The sequence below is a fragment of the Wyeomyia smithii genome, chromosome 1 (genome assembly GCF_029784165.1).
Source record: "Wyeomyia smithii strain HCP4-BCI-WySm-NY-G18 chromosome 1, ASM2978416v1, whole genome shotgun sequence".
In the NCBI taxonomy this organism is placed as follows: domain Eukaryota; kingdom Metazoa; phylum Arthropoda; class Insecta; order Diptera; family Culicidae; genus Wyeomyia; species Wyeomyia smithii.
In genome coordinates this window covers 149,601,223-149,624,210 of record NC_073694.1, presented here as the reverse complement: position 1 = coordinate 149,624,210, position 22,988 = coordinate 149,601,223, and the positions used below count along the sequence as shown (strand labels likewise).

At 35.9% G+C, this 22,988-nt stretch overlaps 1 protein-coding gene across 3 annotated transcripts in view; it reads right to left on the bottom strand.

Moving 5' to 3' along the window:
- Positions 1-22,988, bottom strand: part of LOC129722047 (cellular tumor antigen p53-like) — a 55,536-nt gene that overhangs the window by 30,390 nt on the left and 2,158 nt on the right. For 2 of the 3 annotated variants that reach the window (XM_055675268.1, XM_055675257.1), the window contains exons 3-6: positions 15,951-15,987; positions 9,222-9,621; positions 8,828-9,160; positions 8,386-8,769 (exon numbers count right to left, since the gene is read on the bottom strand). In XM_055675268.1, coding sequence (XP_055531243.1) covers positions 8,386-8,769; positions 8,828-9,160; positions 9,222-9,621; positions 15,951-15,987 — 1,154 coding nt within the window. Of the gene's footprint in view, positions 1-260; positions 4,881-7,168; positions 8,770-8,827; positions 9,161-9,221; positions 9,622-15,950; positions 15,988-22,988 lie in introns of those variants that run through there. The other variant, XR_008727544.1, reaches the window with a different exon arrangement.

The window sequence follows — 22,988 nt, the reverse complement described above, 5'->3', positions numbered from 1 at the left end:
ATTCATGTTTTGTACATTTTATACCTCGCACCGAAATGGAGAATAGATTTTTAACTGTTCAAAAATAATTTTATTTTTTTTATTGTTTTGTTATGTGACAAAGCGGTTGCTTTGTTTTCATTTTTTGAATTATAATTTTAATGAGAAATATTATAAAATAAATCCATTTGCTACTGAAAGAAAAACACAACTCGATCATAAAAGGGCATTTTTATATTTGTCGGGATCTTCGGATATTTCGGGTCTCTGAAACAAAGAAATTTGGTCTATTCTTTATTTTAAACAACTTTGACTGCATATTGCAGACCGACGAGCCTACCGGCAGTATCATTTGTGATTTCAACAATCATTTGATAATTTTGTTTTTCCAAATAATGTGTTCTTATCTCCAGCACGAAGCGCTGCTCTCTAAAGCAACTCCATTTTCACGCGCGCTGTATCTCACATATCCCTAGGATACAAAATCGTTGATCCGATTGTTCTATTGATTTGAGAATAGTTCATCTACTTCATCCCCCGAAATCGATAACCCGATAGATATAGTAGAATATCCAATGTTTGTAGAACAATGAAACAATTACTCGAATTACAAAAGTTACTCTTCTTCGTATCTAATTTACACTCAAACCTTGAACTTGAAAAAAACAACATTACATGAAATTCTGCGACATCTGCAAATCCATTACGATATTTTGTGTTTTGTTAAAATACATATAAAGACACACCTGTTGCAAAAGCTTTTTTTTAATTGCCCAGTTTTATGTTTTGTTTGCTTTTCATGGGACGTGAGCTTTCTCTTCTTTCACAGTAGCTCTTATTTCGAAACCAAATATAACAATTGTTATTTTGGGCAATTATCACATCTTACATAGCCATTCTCAAATGAAATGTAAAAAGATTGGTTAACATCACGTGCTCTGCCTTCGCTTTCGAAGTAGATGCATATTTTTCTATCTAATAAAATTTACACACTGTTTGTACATTATATTCTAATCCAGCTCACAACTTACATTACATAATACATTTTATTTTTATTGTTTTACATTATTGTTATCTTTTGCACTGTCTTTAGAACTCACACTCATAAACCACGTTTTTATTTCGGTTACAATGTTAGGCAACAACCGTAGCCGTGAATATTCCTCACAAAAAATATTTTTTTTTTGCTTTGTCAGCAGAACTATTTCAACACATCTTTATTGGAACATAATTTCTAGAAAAATTTATACATACATTAATAATGTTATTCTGGATGATAATAGATTTGTCATTCAATCATCAATATAACTAAATTGATACCAGTGGTTCAGGTGATAGAGTGTTTTTGGGCGAATAGTCATTATGAAACTTCTCATGAAACGGATAAAACACAAAATATCAAGTGGATAGAGCATTCGGGTAAATAGTTTTCGGATGGATGAAGTGTTTGAGCAAGTGGGTGTGACTTGAGGTACTTTAGGTTCGGATGATGAAATATATCCACCGAAATGTCGTATCAAAGCCAAAAATATACAACAAGGCGCAGACAACGCCAACGCCAGACAACTTCTGAACACTATTTATTTTGAAATACCTACGCGTAGAAACAAAGTAAACATGGTCTTTCCTAAGACGTGGTTTTTAATACTGTGGGTAAGCCACGAAGTATGATAGGTCGCATTTATTTTGGCTGTACGGTAGGTACCCTACAATCATTATTAGAAAATCACATCGTTATTCATTTACATAATACTAAGTTTCGTATTACCTTCGATATTTGTTTTTGAGGGGTTATATATCTTTTGATTTACAAAAAATCGAATAAAAATTATTGCATTATCTTAAAGTACAATTTCTTGAAAAACTTTTCACAGATTTCCATAGAGATCTGAGCAATAGACAGAAAATTACAGCGCTTTGAAGCGCGTCTCTTCGCGGCCGCAGAAGCTGAACATCAAACTCGGGTATAAAGTTATTCCGGAATGGTGTTTTGCAAAAAAATGACTGCCGTGTTCACCAATTGCTGAAAAACGATTGAGCCGATTTTCCTGACTTTTTTTTAATGCGTTCGTTTTCAACGTCGTCGGTCCTTGAACAATCATTTTTTGAAAGACAAAGTTTTACCTAACCGAAAAAAATTATTTAATTTTTAGCGCTCCAAACATGGATTATTCAGGAAAAACGTTCCCGTTTGCAGTGAAAACAAAATACTCATGTAAATAATGATCGTTCACGTACTCGGTATAACTCCATCGTGAACACAGCAAGTCTCTTAAAACAATTTTTTATGGAGACGGTCATATCTTCATCAATTATTGATATTTTTCTTAAACAAATATTTTTTTTTTGTTGGTGAGAAATTGTACTGTAAGAAAATTAGGAGTTCAATATAATAAAAAAATTCTACACGCTTAAAATTTTCCTATCTTATTCGAGCAAAAAGGTATATGACCCCTTGAACCTTTGTTGTTTTTTTCGCTTCAGTATTAAGATCTACTGAATAATAAGTAAATGAAGTTTTAAAATATTCAACTGAGTAAAATATAAATGTCGACTTTTATAACACTAACTAGAATATTTGTTTTGATAACTCACAAGCCTGAATTAAAACCAAGCAAAAAAAAAACATTGCTAATCGGATTTTTCTAAAACTATTAAACAGTGACTATTGTAGAACAGTGAAAATTATATTCGACAAAATAAAAGGCTACGGAATAATGTTCTGTCGAGAATTGGTAAGGATCACATGATATCGATTGACAGGCATGCATAGTTTTGCACATTATTTTGATTTCGAAACTGGAAATGAAATCTGAACAGATATTTTGAATTTTCTGAATATTTTGCAGAAATTCTACGCGAATATTGAAGAATATCTACATTGGGCAGGTATTCTAAATTAAAAGAACGAATCGTAGTTTTTTTTTTGACTCGTTTCACCCGGCCTAAGTAAGGTACAGTATACCCGACAAGTTTTTAAACGCAAATTATTTAACCCGTCGTGGATTAGGTGGGTAGAAGATACCCATAACATCCAGTTCTTAATGTTGTGATCAAGTAATTAGCTTTATGGCATAAAAGCTCTCGGGTATATCGTACCCGACCTCACTCACGCCGGTTTAAATCTCCTGCAGCTGGTGCACAAATCGTACGTTCTGATCAACGTTATTCTGTTGGTAGCTCTCACAAGATGGACGAAATCACCCTTATTTTATTATTTGCGGACGTATCACAACCGTACGAAAAAATCAGAAACTTTCAAATATCTCTAAATTTAGCTCAATCGAAAACAGGATTAGCACTTTCCAATTCGTTCGAATCGATCTTTTCGTACGAAAGACGAATACGGCCGTAAACAAAAATAGGGAAAAGAAACGTTTGTCGTCAGATGTTTTGATTGCGAAAACCGCGCGAATCGCATACGAAACATAAGTCTTAGATTGTCTTTTGAATGCCAAAGAATATATTTTTTAGAATCAAACCTGAATATTATTTTTAGCTTTTTACTACGTCCATAAATCTGCTTAGGCTCAAAGTGAAAGTCATAAAGTTTACGAACAGCAAAGTTAAGATGAAAAACATTAAATGATAATTAGGTTTGAAACTTAAAGGTCACGCAGCCATGATTCCACTATTTTTATTTGTTTTAATAGCATGAGAAATGAATGGTATGGTACGCTTTGATTTGTTTCAAGGAATTAGTTCTCCTCTTTTATTTTTTATGTGCCAATTATTATGTGTCCCCTATACTGATTTTTTACGCAAAGAAAATTGCTGCTTCAAGGAACTGATTTTTACTAACGTTCTAATAATAAGAGCTATTTAAAAAAAGGTCGGCGAATGACGGGAATAGTAGTTAAGATCGGTCCTTGATCGATCACGTTCGGTTCATCTAAATGGGATCAGATTTAGCTGAAATTTAACATACAGGGTTTTTCGAGGTTACAAAATCTGGATTTGGATATTATTTGACATTCGAAAGATTCATTGTATTGGACATACGACATACGTTAATTGCAATCGTCTGCACATCATTGGGAGTGCATATTTTTAGATGGCGTTAATTTTCTATAATAATAAATGAATTATCATTTCCGTTACTTTTCTCAGTAAGCACAGGAAGCGATAATTCAAACTATGTATATCGAGAGGCGCCCTAATACTGTGCGGCTCTTTATTCCGTGCACTTAGTGTCAACTGTGAAAAAATATCAAATATAAGATTTTTCAAAAAGGATGTTTGAAAATGATTTTCTGTGTACAGAAAAACACCTCAAAACATTCTTTTTGCAAATCATACATATTTTTTTTACATTTTGATCCGAAACGCACGGAGTAAAGAGCCGCACGGAATTAGGGCGCCTCAAGTTACAACACCTTAATGATCAGTAAGCTTTTTGCTCAGTCACGGTTTTTCGACGCTCCATTTCTTCAAGCCAAAATATTTGGCAGAGCACCTACAGTTTTGAATCCGTTAGAAAATTGAGGACATTTTTTCATTAATTTATAAATGCATGTGCTCCGTCAAACATTTAGCTTATAAAGTGTTATGCCGGGCAAAAGCGGTTATCATTCGACCGAAATGAAGTCTGTTTTTCGAGGTTGGTTTTTGTTGCAGAGCACCCGCAAAAGCTTCGCGGAAAACCAAGAGCTCCGCGAAGCACGATCTGAGAACTCCTTCTCTAAAATGTGGCGTCATTCATGATGACTACTTTTTTGATGATTCATGAGACAGTTTTTTTCTCATTGATCATGCATGATTTTGTTTATATATATATTATCGTCAGGTTTGTCCAATTTTCATCCGGGGGGTTAATGAAGTCATAAAGAACTAATCTTCTGCATTATTGTGGTATAGGTAATAAACACCATCAAGGCACCCCTCGACTCTTCTGATGCAACCTGAGTTCTCGCTAAACATGTGAAAAGGGCCCATGTGCCATATGTAAACAAGCCACAATTTCACGTTTTTCAATTAATACAAGCCTAATCTACTCGTACAAATAAGATTTTTTGATAAAAAGTGAATTCTTTTATCAATAAATTTTATTGGTAAGAGCAGATTTCGCTTGTATTGATCAAAAAACGAGAAAATTTGGCTTGTTTACATATGGCACATGGGCCCTTTTCACATGTTTGGCGAGAGTTATCAACAAGAGTGGATAGAGAAAACCATGTGCGAATGGAAGTTTTAAATAAATGTATTTAACTCAGTAAACGCGTATTATTCTAGTAATACATTACATTGGCGACGAGTGGTAAAATATTCACACGGTCGGAAGAATTATCGACATGGCGCAAGGGCCAGTGTTCCGGAATTTCGACGGTGAACATGAAGAGTGGCAGCTTTACAAAGAACAATTGGAGCATTACTTTACTGCTAACAAGGTGGAGGCGGAGATGATGAAGGCAGTTTTGATTAACTACTGTGAACCGCGAACGTACAAGCTTCTCCGGGATTTGTGCACACCGGCCGCTCCTGCTGACAAGACGTATGAACAGTTGTGTGCACTTCTTTCAAAGCATTTTACGCCACCAATTGTAGTGCACAAAGAACGCAGGTGTTTTGCGAGAGCGAAAAGGAGTGATATGAAACCGTGAATGCTTGGGCAGCTCGGCTCAAAAATCTCGCTTCGAACTGTAAAATGGGAAATCATTTGGAGAACCATATCAAAAGTTGCACAGCATGTTTAGCCAATAAACCTTCACCAGAGAAAGCCACGCTTATTCCGTGGAACCCGCCGGAGTCAGTGTGGTGTCGTGTTCATCTGGATTTTGCCGGACCAGTTCATGGTTGGAGTTTCCTGATAGTGGTTGATGCGTTGTCCAAATGGGTTGAAGTTTTCCCAACGACTAAGTGTGACACAGAATTTGTACTGGATAAACTCACTGAGTGCATTAGTCGGTTTGGTCTCATGAAGGAAATTGTTTGCGACAATGGTTCTCAATTTACTTCAGGAAAATTTCGGAACTTCTTGATGGCCAACGAAGTTCGGCTGTTGGTGACAAGTCCAGGGCACCCAGCAACGAATGGACAAGCGGAGAATGCAGTTAAAACGTTTAAAGCATCGCTTATCAAATCGGTTTCAAGTGGTAAGAAGAGTATTAAAGATATAGTTGCGAATTTTCTCATGGGTTATCGGTCAGCAAACCATTGTACTACGGGGATGACGCCTGCTCAAATGATGTTGGGACGTCGAATTCGAACATCTTTAGATCTCATGAAGCCTATGAAGTTGAATACGTCTACGGAAATGGAGCGTAAGGCAAAGGAAGCAGTTCTTAAACGGCAATCTGTTCAGATCGATTCATATCATGGCTCCAGAGAGGTTGATTATACAGTAGACGATAAAGTCATGGTACGAGACTACACAAATCCTAATAAAGCAGCGTGGAAACCAGCAGTTGTGACAAAAATAATCGGGAGAAGGAGTTACCTGGTAAAGCTTACGGATTCAGGAAGAGAAATTAAACGACATGTCAATCAGATGATAACCGATACCAGGAATCCTGAGCGAAGTTCGTCAGTTCTAAGGCAAGGGCTTACGAGGACGGAAAATGTGAATAAACGAATAAATTTTGAGTACTACCGGGCTGCAGCGATGCCGGTGGTTTCGAGCACCGTTTCGCGCGAAGATCAAATTTGTAATAAACATACACCGTTACCACCTGATGCTTTTATGTCCGAAGAGGATGAGGAAGATGACGCATCGTTTATGGATCCGCCCTTGATACCAGAAACGTCTACGTTGAAGGCACCTATAGTGGACCTTTCTGTGGAACGACGTGTAGGAGAAGGAGAGTCGGTGGTTCCTGAAAATTTGGAGGGGCAGAATATGGAGATTGGTTTGGAGAGTCCTAATGAAGATCTTGTCGAAAAGCAAAAGGTGGACGCAGATCATTTGAGTGATGATAGTGACGAGGAGTTAGGTTTGATAGGGTTTGACAGAGGTTTTTGGAAGTTTAGGGATTATGTAGGCAAAGTTCTGAGGAGGTAAGAAACTAAAGAACATTTATTTCTTTCAGATTTCAGTCTTTGAATGACATTTACGAACGCCGGAGAAAGAGTGGATCCCGTGAATAGTCTTAATGTTTTTATATTGGCCTTATCCGTTTTAAACAATTAGGTGTGGGGGTGTGGTATAGGTAATAAACACCATCAAGGCACCCCTCGACTCTTCTGATGCAACCTGAGTTGTCAACAAGAGTGGATAGAGAAAAAACCATGTGCGAATGGAAGTTTTAAATAAATGTATTTGACTCAGTAAACGCGTGTTATTCTAGTAATACATTACAATTATGTAGTACCATCGTGCAAGAAATTAACGCTCTAGCATATCATTCACCCCCTGACGATGAAAGGTAAAACCTGACGATAATAGAGCCGGGGGTTAGTAACGAAAGGCTGAAACTCAAAAGGCTGAAACCCGAAAGGCTGAAACTCGAAAAGCTAAAAAGTATGTTTCATAACGAAAGGCTAAATGCACAAGGCTGAAACCACAAAAGGCTGAAACATGAAAGGCTGAAACTTTTGTAACTTGAATCATAATCGTTGAAAAATTCGGACACATGGATAACAAACCTTTATAAGGTGACAGAGTACAATGTTTGAGTATTATTTGGTTTGTGCAATGGAAAATTAATTTTCGGCAACATTTGAATCTATACACACTTGACTCTTGTACGCGTTTCCTAGATGATTCAGGGCAAGACGGCTGAAGGCCGCGAGTGTGATCCCCTAGTTTAGTCCGAACGAGCGATAGCGAGTAAGGACAGCATACATCTCGGACAATCGAGTCGGCCGTAGGCTGCGAGTGTTCTTTTAGAAATGAACTTTGTGAATTTTAGCCTTATGATTTTCAGCATTTCGTGATTCAGCCTTATGTAGCTTTCAGCCTTTCGTGATTTCAGCCTTTCGTGTTTCAGCCTTTCGTGTTTCAGCCTTTTGAGTTTCAGCCTTTCGTAGTAGACCCCGCTGTAGGAATAAATCGAGTAAATCAAAAACTCCAAATGTTTAATATTGAATATGAATTTGAAGTGACTATTTGGATGCCTTTTGCAATAGTTAAGTAGTTTTTTAATGGTTTATGCCACACATGTTTAATGGCACCAATTATTTACATAATTCCTTTCCTTTGTTTGTAGTATTCTTGATTATTTTTATTTGCCCTGCACATCACATTTTATCGTTATAGAAAGGCAATCATGGTATTAGACATCTTTTTCAACAGTCTGGAAGGATAATAACCCATAGTGATCCACTTCAAAACAAGTGCTTCAAGTTTTCTTCGAATGTCGAATGGTGGAATAACTCTTAAGTTCCTAGCCTAGATAACAACTTATTATAGTTATACGATCAGATCCAACAAAGGGTTAAAGCTTTTTTAAAGATACTGCTCGTACTTACTCTGCAGCCGGCGGATCTGGGTCAGATAGGCAGCTAAGTTCTTACGTTCTTCCTCACTAGCACATCGCACCAATTCTCCTGCGACAACCCCGAACGCGTATTCGGCCACCTTGACGGCCGCTTGTAGGCTCGGCATCGGTACAGTAATCGTAGTAGCCGTGTGAGCTACTAGTTCTTGGCTTCTGTAAGGTGTCAGCGATCGCGCACGTCTCGCATGATGACGGCGATGACGATGTTTTCTTGCTGTCGGCGATGATTCGTGTGACCTTTGTTCTTTCTTGATAGAGGCCAATTTTCCCGATAAAATCTGGTCAGAAGGATGGCTGTGTGCGATAGACTCTCTAGCCGGCTTTTTCTCTGCCGAGGAGCCAGGCAATGAATCAGCTGTTGAAAAAAGTGAAACTTTTTTATTCTAGTTGAATAATTCAAGAATGCAACTTACGGTTTTTACGTTTCGTCGGTACCAATGCTTGTTCTTCCTTTTCTTTATCCCGCTTCGGACAGCTGCACACCTTCAAATATAAGGACTTTTTACCCAGTATGCGTCCATTACCGTCCTCCAGAACAAAAAGGATAGCCGTTGAACGACGACTAATGATTCGACAGGAATTTTGACAGAGAAAGCTCAGCGAAACATTAAGGGAGACATGATCTTGTACCGAATTTATTTGCGGTATCAACACTGCCAAGCGGTCTTTATACGCTACACCAGTCTCAACACCGACGTAAGTGGCGGTTGGATTGTAGCAACGCATCACATGGGCCTGTACCTCTTCTGTATCAAGAAAAAAAATATAATGATACATTCAATCCTTTGAAGAAAAAAAAATACTCACTAGGATTTGTATTATCATTACAACGATGATTTTGACAACGATATATTGGTTGGTGCATATCCTCCGGTGCTGAGCAGACCAGCATAATTCGTACAAAGAGATCCTGATAGTTAAGTGACTGGTATGAAACATTGAAAGTGCACGTCTGTCCCATCTTAACGTATACTTTTTTGAGCGAAGAAGAAAAAAACCAGTTGGATTTGCTGCTACTTTCCCCGTTAAAATCAACGTTGAAATCGAACACGGGATCGTAATACTCCTCCAAAGTAGGCGTTTTATCCATATGATCCAACATGTACATTGGTGTGGCAGGCGGCATAATCAATTGCTCGCAATGCTCCATATCTTCTTTCAGTAGATCCTGGGAAAACATACTGTCAATAACCATCAGCTCATCGGTCTGCAAAAGAAAAAATGAATAAAAAAAAATAACTCGACATTAGCCACATGCCACACTTCTCGTTAATTTAATTGGGATGCTTCCAGCTTCGCCAGCTAATCCAGTTTGAGCCGGCTGAATGAGCTGATATTTTTTCGCTAATTACTATGGGTTTATCGAACAACAGGTGCTAATGAAGGATACAAACTGAGCGTGGATTGTTACAGTCTCTGGTTTCAATCGACTCTTGGAAACTGTTTGATTTACAAATGGTACAGCAGAACTCAAGCTAAATTAGCAAACAAATAGAGCAATTTTCTGCTTGTGTTAACATCGTGTTAACTGACCGTACTTGCTGCTGGGCAGAATTTTCCATGACGTTGACTGTTTTATTGCCATCGATTTAAAGGAAATTAGGTTAATTTAATTTTTTTTAATATCAGTGGAAATTACAGCTACTACAACAGGTCTTTTACTTTACCAAGGCATAACTTGTTTCGAAGTAACCTCTCAAAGCTACGGGTAATAGGGACTTATTTGAAAATGTCGTTGTTCTCATCAGCAGGCGATAGTCAATATCACGCAGAAAAAATCTCTGATTTGAATCAAAAAAAAATTTTATTGTTAATTAATTCAACGATTTGGGTTGTTTCAATCATCTTAACGATATCTTTCAAAACAAACATTTTATTAAAACATTCCAACGACATAGTTAGAAATAATTTTGAAACGCTACATTTGTTTCAATCAAAATGGTTTGTTTGTTTCCATCGTGTTTTCTATCGAAACAATTACCAATTTTATTATTTCTCCTAATCATTATTTAGTGTGCACTATCTAAGCAGTTCTGTCCTGTCAACCTCTTCTCAAAGTGAATTCCTGGCATTCCAGCGTTACAATCTGCCTAACTGTTTGGTTAAATTTCGAATTAAGTAATTGAAATTGATTTTGGAATTTTTCAACATTGCGCGAAGGTTGCGCAGAATTATTACGGTTTACGGTATTTGTTTTCCAAACACTGAAATCGATGATTTCTCGCGAATATGAGAAAAATTTCGAAAATCAATGTAATGACCAGCTAGAGAATAGATAATCTTTTTGACTACTGTAATGATTTGTCATTAATTTGGGCTTTTATTCAAATTAAGCTTTTGATTCTGCAAATTCATTATCTTCTCGAAAACAATAAAAAAATATTTGACTTAACAATAGGTTTGGTTTGATTAAATAGACGTCCCTGTTTCAATTTAATAAAAGCCTTTATTGGATTCAATAAAATGTCGTATTGTTTCAATAAAACTTGTTCATTCGTTACAAGCAATCGGTTTTATTGAATTAATAAAATGCTTTAATTGAAATAAACTGCCCATTTTGTTAGTCAGAAAACAATACAAAGTTTTTATTATTATATTTTATTTTATTATTATTTGGTTTTAAACAAACCAAAATTTGTTTGATTCGATTAAATTTTTTTCTGCGTGATAAGTAGGATAGGCATAATTTGGTTTCCGGTAGGCATGTCAAACCTGCTAGTTCGCCACCTTTATCTTCAGGATTTTTTATCAGGAATCTTTCAGAAGACATGTTGTTGCCCCAAAAATGGTTTGTATTATATCTTCTAAGCATATAAAAATTCAGCTCTGTTTGTCTGTCTGATCCATATAGGCTTGAAAACTACTGAACTGATCGGTGTGAAATTTTGTGTATAAGGGTTTTAGGGCGAGAAACGTGACTAAGATAGTTCGACACCCTTTCCTCTTCTGGAAGGGAGGGGTTCCATACAAATGAAACGCAAATTTCTGCACATCTCGGGAACTAACCAAGTAAATGGAACCAAATTTGGCAGGTGGATGTTTTTAGGGGTAACAAATATGACCCTCCATCTTCTATAAGGGAGGGGTTTCATACAAATGAAACACAAATTTCGCACAGCTCGAGAACCAATAAACCAAATACAACCAAATTTGGCATGTGAATGTTCTTAGAAGTAACAAATATATCCATAATAGTTCGGCACCCCTCCCTCTTCTGGAAAGAAGAAGATCCAAATAAAGGAAACACAAATTACTGCACATCTCGAGAGCTAACAAAATAAATGGAACCAGAATTGGCCGGCGAATGTTTTAGAGAAAATTATATGTCCATAATGATTCGACCCCCCTTCCTTCTTCTGGAAGGGAGGGGTTCCACACAAATGTAACACAAATTTTTGCACATCTCGAGAAATCATCAAGTAAATGGAACCAAATTTGATATGTTGAGGTTTTTGAAAGCAAGAAAAATTTTCATGGTGGTTCGGCACTCTTTTCTCTTTTGGAAGAGAGGGCTCATACAAATGAAACTCAAATTTCTTCACAACTCAAGAACTAATCAAGTAAATGGAACCTAATTCGGCATGTGGAGACTTCTGGGGGCAAAACATAAATTTCTATGGTGGTTTGACATTCCCCCGGAAGGGGAGGGAGGTCTTCCATACAAACTAAACAGATATTTCAACCGGGTTTTCCGAAAACAGACTAAAATAATCGGTTCGATGAACAGGAGCCAAAACTCTACTCCAGACACCATTTTTAAATTTAGGATGTCAACTTCCGGTTCCTATTCGGAAAATGTCTCCAAATACCATTGTGAAATCCAAGGTTTCTGAACAACAGCGGAAAATGATCAAATACCACCCAATATGGGTATTTCCGAAATCGTTATGATGCATTGAAGCCACAAATCGACCTTAGACACCATTTTGAATCGTAACGAGGAAACAAAAACAGGAACAGGAAAACAGCCAAAATGGTCGATTTTCATCCAATATGAGTATCTCCTGATCCAGAATGATGTACGGAAGCTTTTCGATCACAGACACCATTTTGGATTCAAAAATGGGGACTTCTGGTGTCTGGCAAACAGCCGGAAATGACCAAATACCATTCAATATTAATCTTTCCGGAGCTAGAATGACACCCAGATGTCAGAAATTGATTTCACATGCATTTTGAAGACCAAGATGACGAATTTCGGTTTCTTGTAAACAGCCTCAAGTGACCAAATCCACCCAATATAAGTACCTCCGAAACCAGAATGATGCAAGAAGCTAAAAGTTGACCTCAGACACCATTTTGAATTGTAAGATGACAACTTCTGGGAAACAGCCGAAAATAACCGAATAGAGCAAGATCGCGCCAAATCACCGATGGTCGAATATCGACCATTTTTGATTTGAATGAAACTTTGCACACGTATTTGGCTCAGCAAACTGAGCATTTTCCACAGATGGAGCGATTTTTTACACCCATGAGATACATTCTAAAAGGGCGTATGCCTTTTGGCATAGGTTTTATTCGAAGCGTTGTAGCCCAGAAACCGTTGGTTGTATAGAAAAACTGTCTGAGAATGAGTTGTAGGGAATTAAAAATGCACCATAAAAAATATACACTGTACAAAAAAATTTTTTTTTTACCAAAAAAAATTAAAAATAAACATTAAATTTCAATTTAAAAAATAAAGAGTTGAATTTTTTTCTTATTTTTTTTAAAAGAAACTTGACATTAATACGCAACTTTTAAAAAAAAGTCCAGGATGGAGAAATGAAAAATAATTTTTTTATGGTAGATTAATTTTTTTATAAAAATTCTAATTCAAACATTTTTCAAAATATTTATATTCTGATGATTTTAAAAGATGCAGAGAGTTATTTTGAATCAAAAAGCTCTTGGTAGTAAACATTCTAAACGCATTGGTTTTCGAGTTATTTTAAATTTAAGCTCGATAAATTAATTATATTTCGGAAAATACACGTTTTTCTTAATTTGTCCATGGTTCTCCAGCGAAAACCATACGTTCATTGGAATGCTTGATCAAAAATATACAATTCATTCTTTAACAACAAAACGATTGGATAAATAACTCAAGCGCTAAAACTTAGCCTACCTACACGTTCCCCCTTGCCGAATGTTTTAAAAAAAATATGTTTGTCGTGCAACACTACCTACTTGTTTACTGATACTTACTGTTTTTAAAGTACGCAACCAATAACTACTGGGTTAATTATAATATCTGTTTTCGTATATAAATACGATTGCACTACTCCAGATGTGTTAGTAACAGTTTGCATTTTGTGAAGATGATTAAATTAAAAATGGAATACACCAAGCCCAAATGCTGTAAACCCTTTCCTGGTCATCGGTGCTCATCAAGCCTACGCAAATTAAACGAAAACGTTATTGCAAAATTAAAAACATTGAACAGTCAAGCTCATTTTAATACGTCTTTATCAATTTGTGATTCGTTTAGATATTGGAATGATAGTCAAGCCACCATTCATCCCTTCGTTGTTTACTATTCAGAATCTGGAACACTTAAGAATACCAGCTTCATCATAATATCGGAAGTACTCCATCATGATACTGTTGCGGTTCAGGTGTTCATTGCCAAATTAATGAGTTTTTTGAAAACAACAAGAGTTGAAAAAAGCGATGTTAATGTCTGATGGAGCTGCCTCACAATATAAAAATAGAAAAAACTTTGCAAGTTCAAAACAAAATATAACGTCGATGCAGAGTGGCATTTTTTTGCGACTTCTCATGTTAAAGGCCCATGCGATGCAATTGGTGGCATATTAAAACGAATGGCAGGAAATGCAAGTTTAGCTAAAGAACATGAACATCCCATCACAAGCGCAAAAGAATTGTATGATTGGTCTAATCAGCAAAGTAATAAAAAATCATCAAAAATGTCATTTAGTTGGGTATAATATGAAGAATATGAACAAGGAGTAACAGAATGGAGCAATATTTTCAAAAAATCTATAATAATAGCTGCCACACAAAAGTATTACTCTTTTGTTTCGATTTCAGAAAATAAGATACAAACGAAGCTGTTTTCAAAAGATGACGAATCATTTACTTATGATGTATATGAAATATAAGGTGAAACTAGTTCTGTAAAGTATCTATGTCATGAAAAAATATGTTCTTAAGATAATAAAACTGGAAAATAAATATTTGATTCTTATATATATTTATATCACTTAAAACATTTAACTCTTTTCTTGAGAACCGTTCGCCCAATCGTTTTGTTGTCAAAGAATAAATTGTATATTTTTGATCAAGCATTCCAATGAACGTATGGTTTTTGCTGGAGAACCATGGACAAATTAAGAAAAACGTGTATTTTCCCAAATAATTATAATTTTTCGAGCTTATATTAGAAATAACTCGAAAACCAATGCCTTTAGAATGTTAACTACCAAGAGCTTTTTGATTTAAAATGACTCTCTGCATCTTTTAAAATCATCAGAATACAAATATTTTGAAAAATGTTTAAATTAGAATTTTCATAAAAAAATAATCTACCATAAAAAAAATATTTTTCATTTCTCCATCTTGAACTTTTTTTTTAAAAGTTGCGTATTAACGTCAAGTTTCTTTAAAAAAAAAAAAGAAAAAAATTCAACTCTTTTTTTTTAAATTGAAATTTAATGTTTATTTTTAATTATTTTTTGGTCAAAAAAATTTTTTTTGTACAGTGTATATTTTTTTATGGTGCATTTTTAATGCCCTACAACTCATTCTCAGACAGTTTTTCTATACAACCAGCGGTTTCTGGGCTACGCTTCGAATAAAACCTATGCCAAAAGGCATACGCCCTTTTAGAATGTAACTCATGGGTGTAAAAAATCTCTGCACCTGTGAAAAATGCTCAGTTTGCTAAGCTAAATACGTGTGCAAAGTTTCATTCAAATCAAAAATGGTCGATTAAATTTTCGCGTATTTCCAGGCGATTTGAAATGATTCTGCTCAATACTAACTCGATACCACCCAATATGGGTATTCCCGAAATCAGATTGATGCCAGAAAAACAGCTAAAAATGACCAAATATCACTCAATATGGCTATTTTCAGAATAGTGGTGATGAACACAAGCCAAAAGTTGAGGATATTGTCATTACGACAAAACCGATCATTTAAAACGATTTGTCTCTTGACTTTGATCATAACTTATGGCCGATTCATGGTGCATTTGCAGACTATAAACAAATTGCATTAAGGTGAAACGGGACGTGATCGCGATCAACTCGAATTTTGCAATCTAATTTTCTCTTGATTTATGAAGACTACGTACATGAAACTTTTATTAATTGTTTTCACAACTGTTGCATGCCTGAAGTAGCAATATGAGTGCTGTTTATTTAGTGGAAGCCGATTTTTTTACGCACAAACTACAAAAGTAGAAAAAACTCTAACCTCAAAATTGTATAGGAAAAGACCACAATCCCGTTTCACCTTAAATTAAACACAACAATGGGCAGGACGAAGCTTGCTGGATCAGCTAGTATTAAATAAAAAAAAACTCACCGGAATCTGCGCTAATAGTACTGCATCATTATCATCACTGAAAAAGAAGAAAAAGATAAATAAAGTAGAATCTTAACATATTTTAAACAGTTAAGGTAATAATGGCGTGTCGCTGAAGTATTCGTTAAGAGTCTATCATAATGATGTTTCCATGATACTTTGATTTAACTGCGCAAGTTGGTGAGTACATACACATAAGCGTACATTATTCGACTACTAATACTAGCTCTAAAAAAAAGTATGACTAAATACTATTCTAAAAACAGCCTTTTTTTGAAAATAATTTAATGAAAAAATGCAGTTTTTCTCACAACTGAATTATTTTTTTCTCTAATACTGGACTTTGTTGGTCATGCCAAGAGAGATATGAGCTCTAAGAAAAACTCTAAAACTCTATCCGAGAAATCACATATTGTAATCTTACCACTACCAAATCAGAAACTGAAAATTGGCATAATATTTTACTAAGCTATTATATTTTAATATGTTAAAAGTGATTTAACACAATTGTTTGTTATTTAAACGCACTAAAAGTAAATTCCTTTTTTTTATCCTGACTCATACAGTTTCCCTGATGTTGTCAGGTCTTCCATGTGTTACAAGATACTAGGGTAGATAACCTGTCTCCATTATCAAAAACAATAACCAGAAACAGTGCTTGAATTTTTCGCTTTCCACAGTGCATCTAATTTGGATATATCCACACAAATCTTAACGTTAAAATATTCACTCTCAAGAAAAAGAACAAATCGATTTTTCCATTGATGTTAGACATTTTGTTATACGTCATTTAGTTATACGCAGGAATATTTAGTAAAAAGATTCTGAGGAATAGTTTTCAGATAATTTAAAAAAGAAATTAAGTAATCTTCTTAACTGCAGGATAAGCATACTAAATTGAAAACAACAAATTGTAGCAAATTTCACATTAAGAGCTCAGTTGCGTTTACTCTAATCTAGAGTTTTGCTTTAATCTCAGGTACCATGGAATGGGGTGAAATTGATCAATTCATAACAATTTCCAATTAACTAGCTTCATGTACATTTTGCTCGAAATAGTATAATTTTAAAACAAGTACTGGTATGTGCTCCAGTAAACCTCTATGGCAATTGGTGGAATTTTTATTGTCTACTTAATGAAATAAATTCGATAATTCTATAAGGTACTATTAGGTAAATTGGGGTGAAATTGATCACCATTGAATTCCATACATTCTTCTGGCATTGTGATTTTTTCGATATGTTCAAGATAAATGATGATTTCTGTACTGAAAAATATCATTTACAGTTAGTTTGGAAACGAAAATAACGATATTTCAGGTTAAAATTTGTTTATTTTGGTTCACGAGCTGCTCGTTGCTAAATTTGCTCGTCGTTAGACCGATTTCAATTCGGTTTTTTGAAAAAGCTAAAAACTAGCTCTGAAATTAAAATCTTTGTGGTTTCCAGCAGAATGGTATGGAATGATCATTGTTGAAAATTACATTTTTTGAGCTTTTATCAAGCTTTACTCACTTCTCCAAATTCAACATAATTAACCCTTAACTAAGATTACTTCAAGTAAATTCAATACTTTTTTTTTATTATTTAGAAACTTGTTTGATCAAATTTGATTGGGTATTGACTGAGTTAGAAGAATTTTTCGAAAATATGAAAAATTGCACCGAGCGTGCAAGGGTTAACTTTGACAGGTATGTGAATCATGCGAAAGTGGCGTTTAAGGACACGTTAACATTGCCTAGTGTTGTAAGAGCAATATCTTTTGATTAGTATTTTTGCTCAATTTCACCTCATTCCACGGTACCGAAGATGCCATTATGCTACATTAATCTGGATTTCGCCGGTTTTTTTTTTTATTGCACCTTAGACAAACAATAAAATCATCCAGATATTTGACAACAAAACTAGTTTTTCAAGATTTCGTTCAGTTGTCACCTCAAATTTTGGCAAAAATTACCTTTAGATTAAAAAAATTGGCGTTTTGCCACACGAAATGGCTGCCATATTATTGTCAAACTTTTTGTATTCAATGTATCGAAAAACAAAACCAGGTACACTCCTAATTTTTTTAGAAAATCAAAGCTATGTGCACAAAGAGTACTAGGGAGGTGAAAATACTGTAGACGAAATCTGTGAGCATTAGGTCACTACGAGACAATTGAGAATTTACCTGTAATATTAAGCTGACACTACCCTACCCATAAGTGGAGGACTTGACGGTGATCTGTCAAGCGTATTTCCTAACGCAATTCTTGATTAGACAACTAATAATATAAATAATAATTTTTTATTTTATTTTTTATGCCTAGCTGAATAATATAAATAATAATATAGTAATAACATAATAGTAACAACTCAATATTCAATAATCACCCTAATAGCATTCGTTATGTTTGATTACGCTTGACTTATCACACCGCTGGTTTTAGTCTCGCATGACCTAACAAAACTAAATACTGGCGGGGTCGGTAGGGCTTAAGCGAGGTTTATACTAACCCTAACATTACTAACAAAACCTCGTGACTGACGTCCACCCATTGCACTCATAGATATAAAGTAGCATTACTAACCCTTCTAATTTCTCTCACAACTACTACTACTACTCATATTATCATTTTTCTATATATATATATACATGTGTGTGTGTGTTTTTTTTCTTCTTCACTAAATATCAGCTATTTTAACTGCGCGAATTTCTTTATTCCCATATGTCAATCCCAGTTACAATCTGACTGCTGTCGGAACGTTTCTTTTTTCTCTTTGATTCGACCCATTATCGCGCATTTGGCACCTCAAAAATAGTTAGTCGCGCATCGTAACTTTTGTTAATTTCGGTATACCAATGCCCCATGCATTGAACGTCGACAGCTGTCTGGCATGTCTTTCTTGCTTGCGTCGTGAGTTGCGGGGTCGTTTCTTTATTCCAGGGTCGGGTGTGCTCTGACCCAGTGGAATAAAGAAATTCGTTATCAGTTGTACGTTTTTCCCTTTTTCTGCTAGAATGACTCTCTTGCGTCTATGGGCGGTTAAAGGGTTTAAAATATGTTGGCAGCGTAAATGTGGATGTGTGTTGATTGTACTGTTTGGTTTTGTTGTTAATCCACTCCCTTCTCTCTTTTTTTTATCGTTCTGCGGCTGCGAGATGAAAATTGCCGCAGTAGAACAACGAAAAGAACCAGGTACGTGACATAGGGCAGGAACGCGAACGGTCTTGCATGGGACATGTCAAAGAGAGCGATCGAGGACAGATGACGGCATGAATAAAGGTAGCAGACGTGAGGAGGAACGACCAAGAACACGAGGAAGACTGCCGACATAAGTACCAACGGTTGGATGGCTTGGAAAGGTATAGCCAACACTACTGTGGTATGTAAGGTAAAATCGGTAATATGAACCGGTGATAACAGGTACGTTCTATATTCAAATCATATATTTACCGTTGGAACCTCCAGTCCAGGGTCAATTTGTTCATCTGTGACATTGGTCTTGTCAGGTTGAATTGCTCCTGGAGGTTTTGACCTTACATTCGTTTTATAACTTGGGCCTAGTGCAACAGTAACCAATAAAAATGGTATTGGTGGTATTCAAGACACGACCGCATGACGTTGGACTACGGTATTCTTATTTTCCATTAAAACAAATAATAGAGAGAATTGCAACTCTAGTATTTGCTGCAATTTTATCTAGTGCATTTCTGAATGCTGAGACGTTAAAACGTTATAAATAATAATATATAGGGTAGGGAACGACTTAAGCAGTAGCACCTATTTTAATCAGTCGAAGAAAACAGGCCTCAAACTCCTGCATTTCGACCACTATCGACAATTTCAATGATGGAAACGAAAACTTTGATTGTCTAGCTGTCTTACGAATATAAGAAATAACGTTAATCACAAAGAAATCTGTGAACAATTGCAATTGAAACAAATCGACCTATATTGCAGCCATTCAGGAGCCACTTCAGGTACTGAAAAAAAAACGCCTGCAAAACAGATGGAAACTGCTTAAAATAGGTTCGGGGTGATTGGAATAGTGTCCCTCGATTGGTAACTTTGATTGATGATTGTCAAAGTTTGCTAACTTAGTTTTACAATCCGAAAACAAGTTCTGACAGAGGAAACGATAGAGAGCAGATTGATGTACTACTGTTTGAGTTTCACCCAGCACATTTCGAGTATTTCGTCTGAATACACAGGCGGTTCCTAAAGCTGCTTAGAATATGTTTCCTACCCTACTAAAAGAATGGATATCTTTTATTTAATCGCTGTCATTTCATACATATTCGAATCAAACCTTTGTTCGTAGCTGCACCAGCAAGACAATCATTAATTTGAGCGAATTGGTAGAAATTTTCCTATCTAAGCAAAAAGCAAACTTAACGAAACTATCTGAAATTGGAGCCCAGAACGATTCAAACGAAAATTTTAAATTTAAAAATTGTTTGACATTAAATTGATAAAACTCATGCTCGGTTAGCTCCAGCCCAGCATATAACTTCATGTATTTAAACAAAAAATACGTTTATTTCAATAACTTAATACAGCAAGAGCTCAATTACACGTTTTTCGGTAGTTGTTATCAAGGTTTTGGCGAGTGACAGGAAAATATCTTAACTTCTTCAATTGTGATTTAGAGCATTTCTAATTGTTTTGTTATTTTTCACGATAGCGACAAGTTTGTTTCTTTCTCTGTGTGCGAGAAACAAAATCAAAACCGCGGACCGAGAAACAAAAATGAAAATTTAATGAATGCTTTTTGAGAAAACTTGCAACTCTTTTTACCAATAATTTATGACACTCAAAAGAACCTGTTTTGATCTAAATGAAATTTTTAGTAAATAAGTGTTGATCATTCATAGGCAGTAATTTTTTCTCGATGACTAAAGACTGGCTGAAGAAGTTAAAATCGCTGCTGTAAAATCAAATTCACAACTGTGTTCGTTGAGACGTTTTAATATTTTTAATGACAATAATAATCTTCGATAAACACCCGCTATAGTTATCCACACACATGCTATAACTATCTATACACACGTTAAAACTATTCATACACACGCTGTAGCTATAGTTTTTTTATACAAACATGCTAAAGTTATCCATACACACGCTATTCCTATCCATACATCCGATACAACTATCTATAAACACGCATAAGCTATCCAACCATGTGCTATTACTATCCATACACACGCCATAAGTAATCATTACACACGCAGCAGCTAACCACACACACGCTATAACTATACACGCTATAGCTTAAGATATACACGCTATAGCCATAATATGCTACACATGCTATATCTTACACACGCTATAGCTAGCCATACACACGCAACAGCTCTAGCTATCGAACAGAATGAAGAAATGCAGCTGCCCACTACCTCCGCCGCTGCTGCCTGATACCACCGCTCTGGTTCTGCTGCAGCTCAGTTTCGCCACTGGAATCAGCCACCGCTGCTGATTATTCAAGACCGTTCTAGTGGCCTTCCACTTGTTGACTGATGACTACTATGAGACGACGCAGGTTATTATATAGCCCAAAGCAAAAATCAATTCGCGAGCAAAGGGAAAGCGAGCTTGTGATTGGTTGAATGTGCACGACTTTTAACACAACTTTTAGCTAGTTTAGTATCGAAAACATATTTAAATTAGTATATGACAATCTTGCGCAATACTTCCCCTATCAATCAAGCCATTCCTGTTTATAATCTGTTCAGTGGTAATGATAAAAGAAGCATTTTAAAATGGTGTTGAAACACCTGTTGCAGCTACCGAAAGCGAGCTCGTTATTGGTTGAAAGCTGCGAGACTGTTTACAAAGTCAGATCGGTTGTATCCGTTAGTGTCGACTGTGCTTGTGAAGAGAGGTGGTGATTGGTTGCTCGGTATGATTTAGACAATCGATGTGATTTATCAATTTTTCAATAGTGTATCTCGAACAATAGGTTATTTTTGTTACATAAATTCAACCGTAAAAGAATTTCTGATTGGTTGATGCCAAAACCTCAAAATTCTGAAAAGAAATGACTGATATATAAGCGCTCAAAACCTGACCACTTTTTCCTGGTTTTCCCTGGTTGAATTACTAGATTTTCAAATTCAGGTGCCTAACTTCGATATAGACGTTAGTCCAACGTCAAAACAATCCGAAACCAAACTTGGAATCTATCAGATAGCCGTAAGGCTGCAGTGTCGAAGTAAGCAACATGGCTACGCTCTTCTGTAATGCTGTTAGATTCCGCTCAAAGTCCCAGCCTTAGATTCCAGCGTATTAACGCTACAGCTGGGCATATAAAAAAAAAAAATTAAGCTGACACTAACAGTCACTCGTGAGCCGGGATTCGAACACACGACTAGACCAGCTTTGTACCCTCATTGCGGGACTAGCGCTACGATACCACTGACAGTAACAGTCTTTCCTGAGCCGCGGCTCGAGCCTATGACGGCTAGCTTGTTAGGCCAGCATCATACTTCGGGACCAGGTAGAAGGGTTCTTACCTGTAATATAGGCCTCTATTACAGAAGGCGAGACGAGCGGCGAGTTACTCGTCTGATCAATTTTGGTATTGCAGCTGGCGAGTCGGCTAGATTTTGGACGAGTAGCTCGTCTGTTACTCAGCTCTCACCAGACAAGTTTCACGCGCGTTTCGTAATACAACATTTTACTCGCCTCGTCAGTGACTGCGGGTGAGGCAAATTGATCGTCTCGTAAATCGAACGATTCGAAAATATGAATCGGTACAAAAAATAACAAAGATTCATAGAACTTCAGAACTAGTGGGTTGATATGTCAAAAAAATTTTCGTCCTATCTTTGATCTTTTGGAATATGTATGAGAACCTTGCAAAAATTGGTTTTTGAAAACATCTTTTTATTGAGTGTTCAGCAACACAGAATAAATTCGCCAAAGTTTTTTAATTGATATATTTTACGAACACGCTGTCTTTCCATCTTAAATTGATGAAAATCTTCGTTTTAGTGGCATATTGGTAATTTTAAAATATCAAATATTTCTAACTGCACAAGCGCTTGCTCCAGTG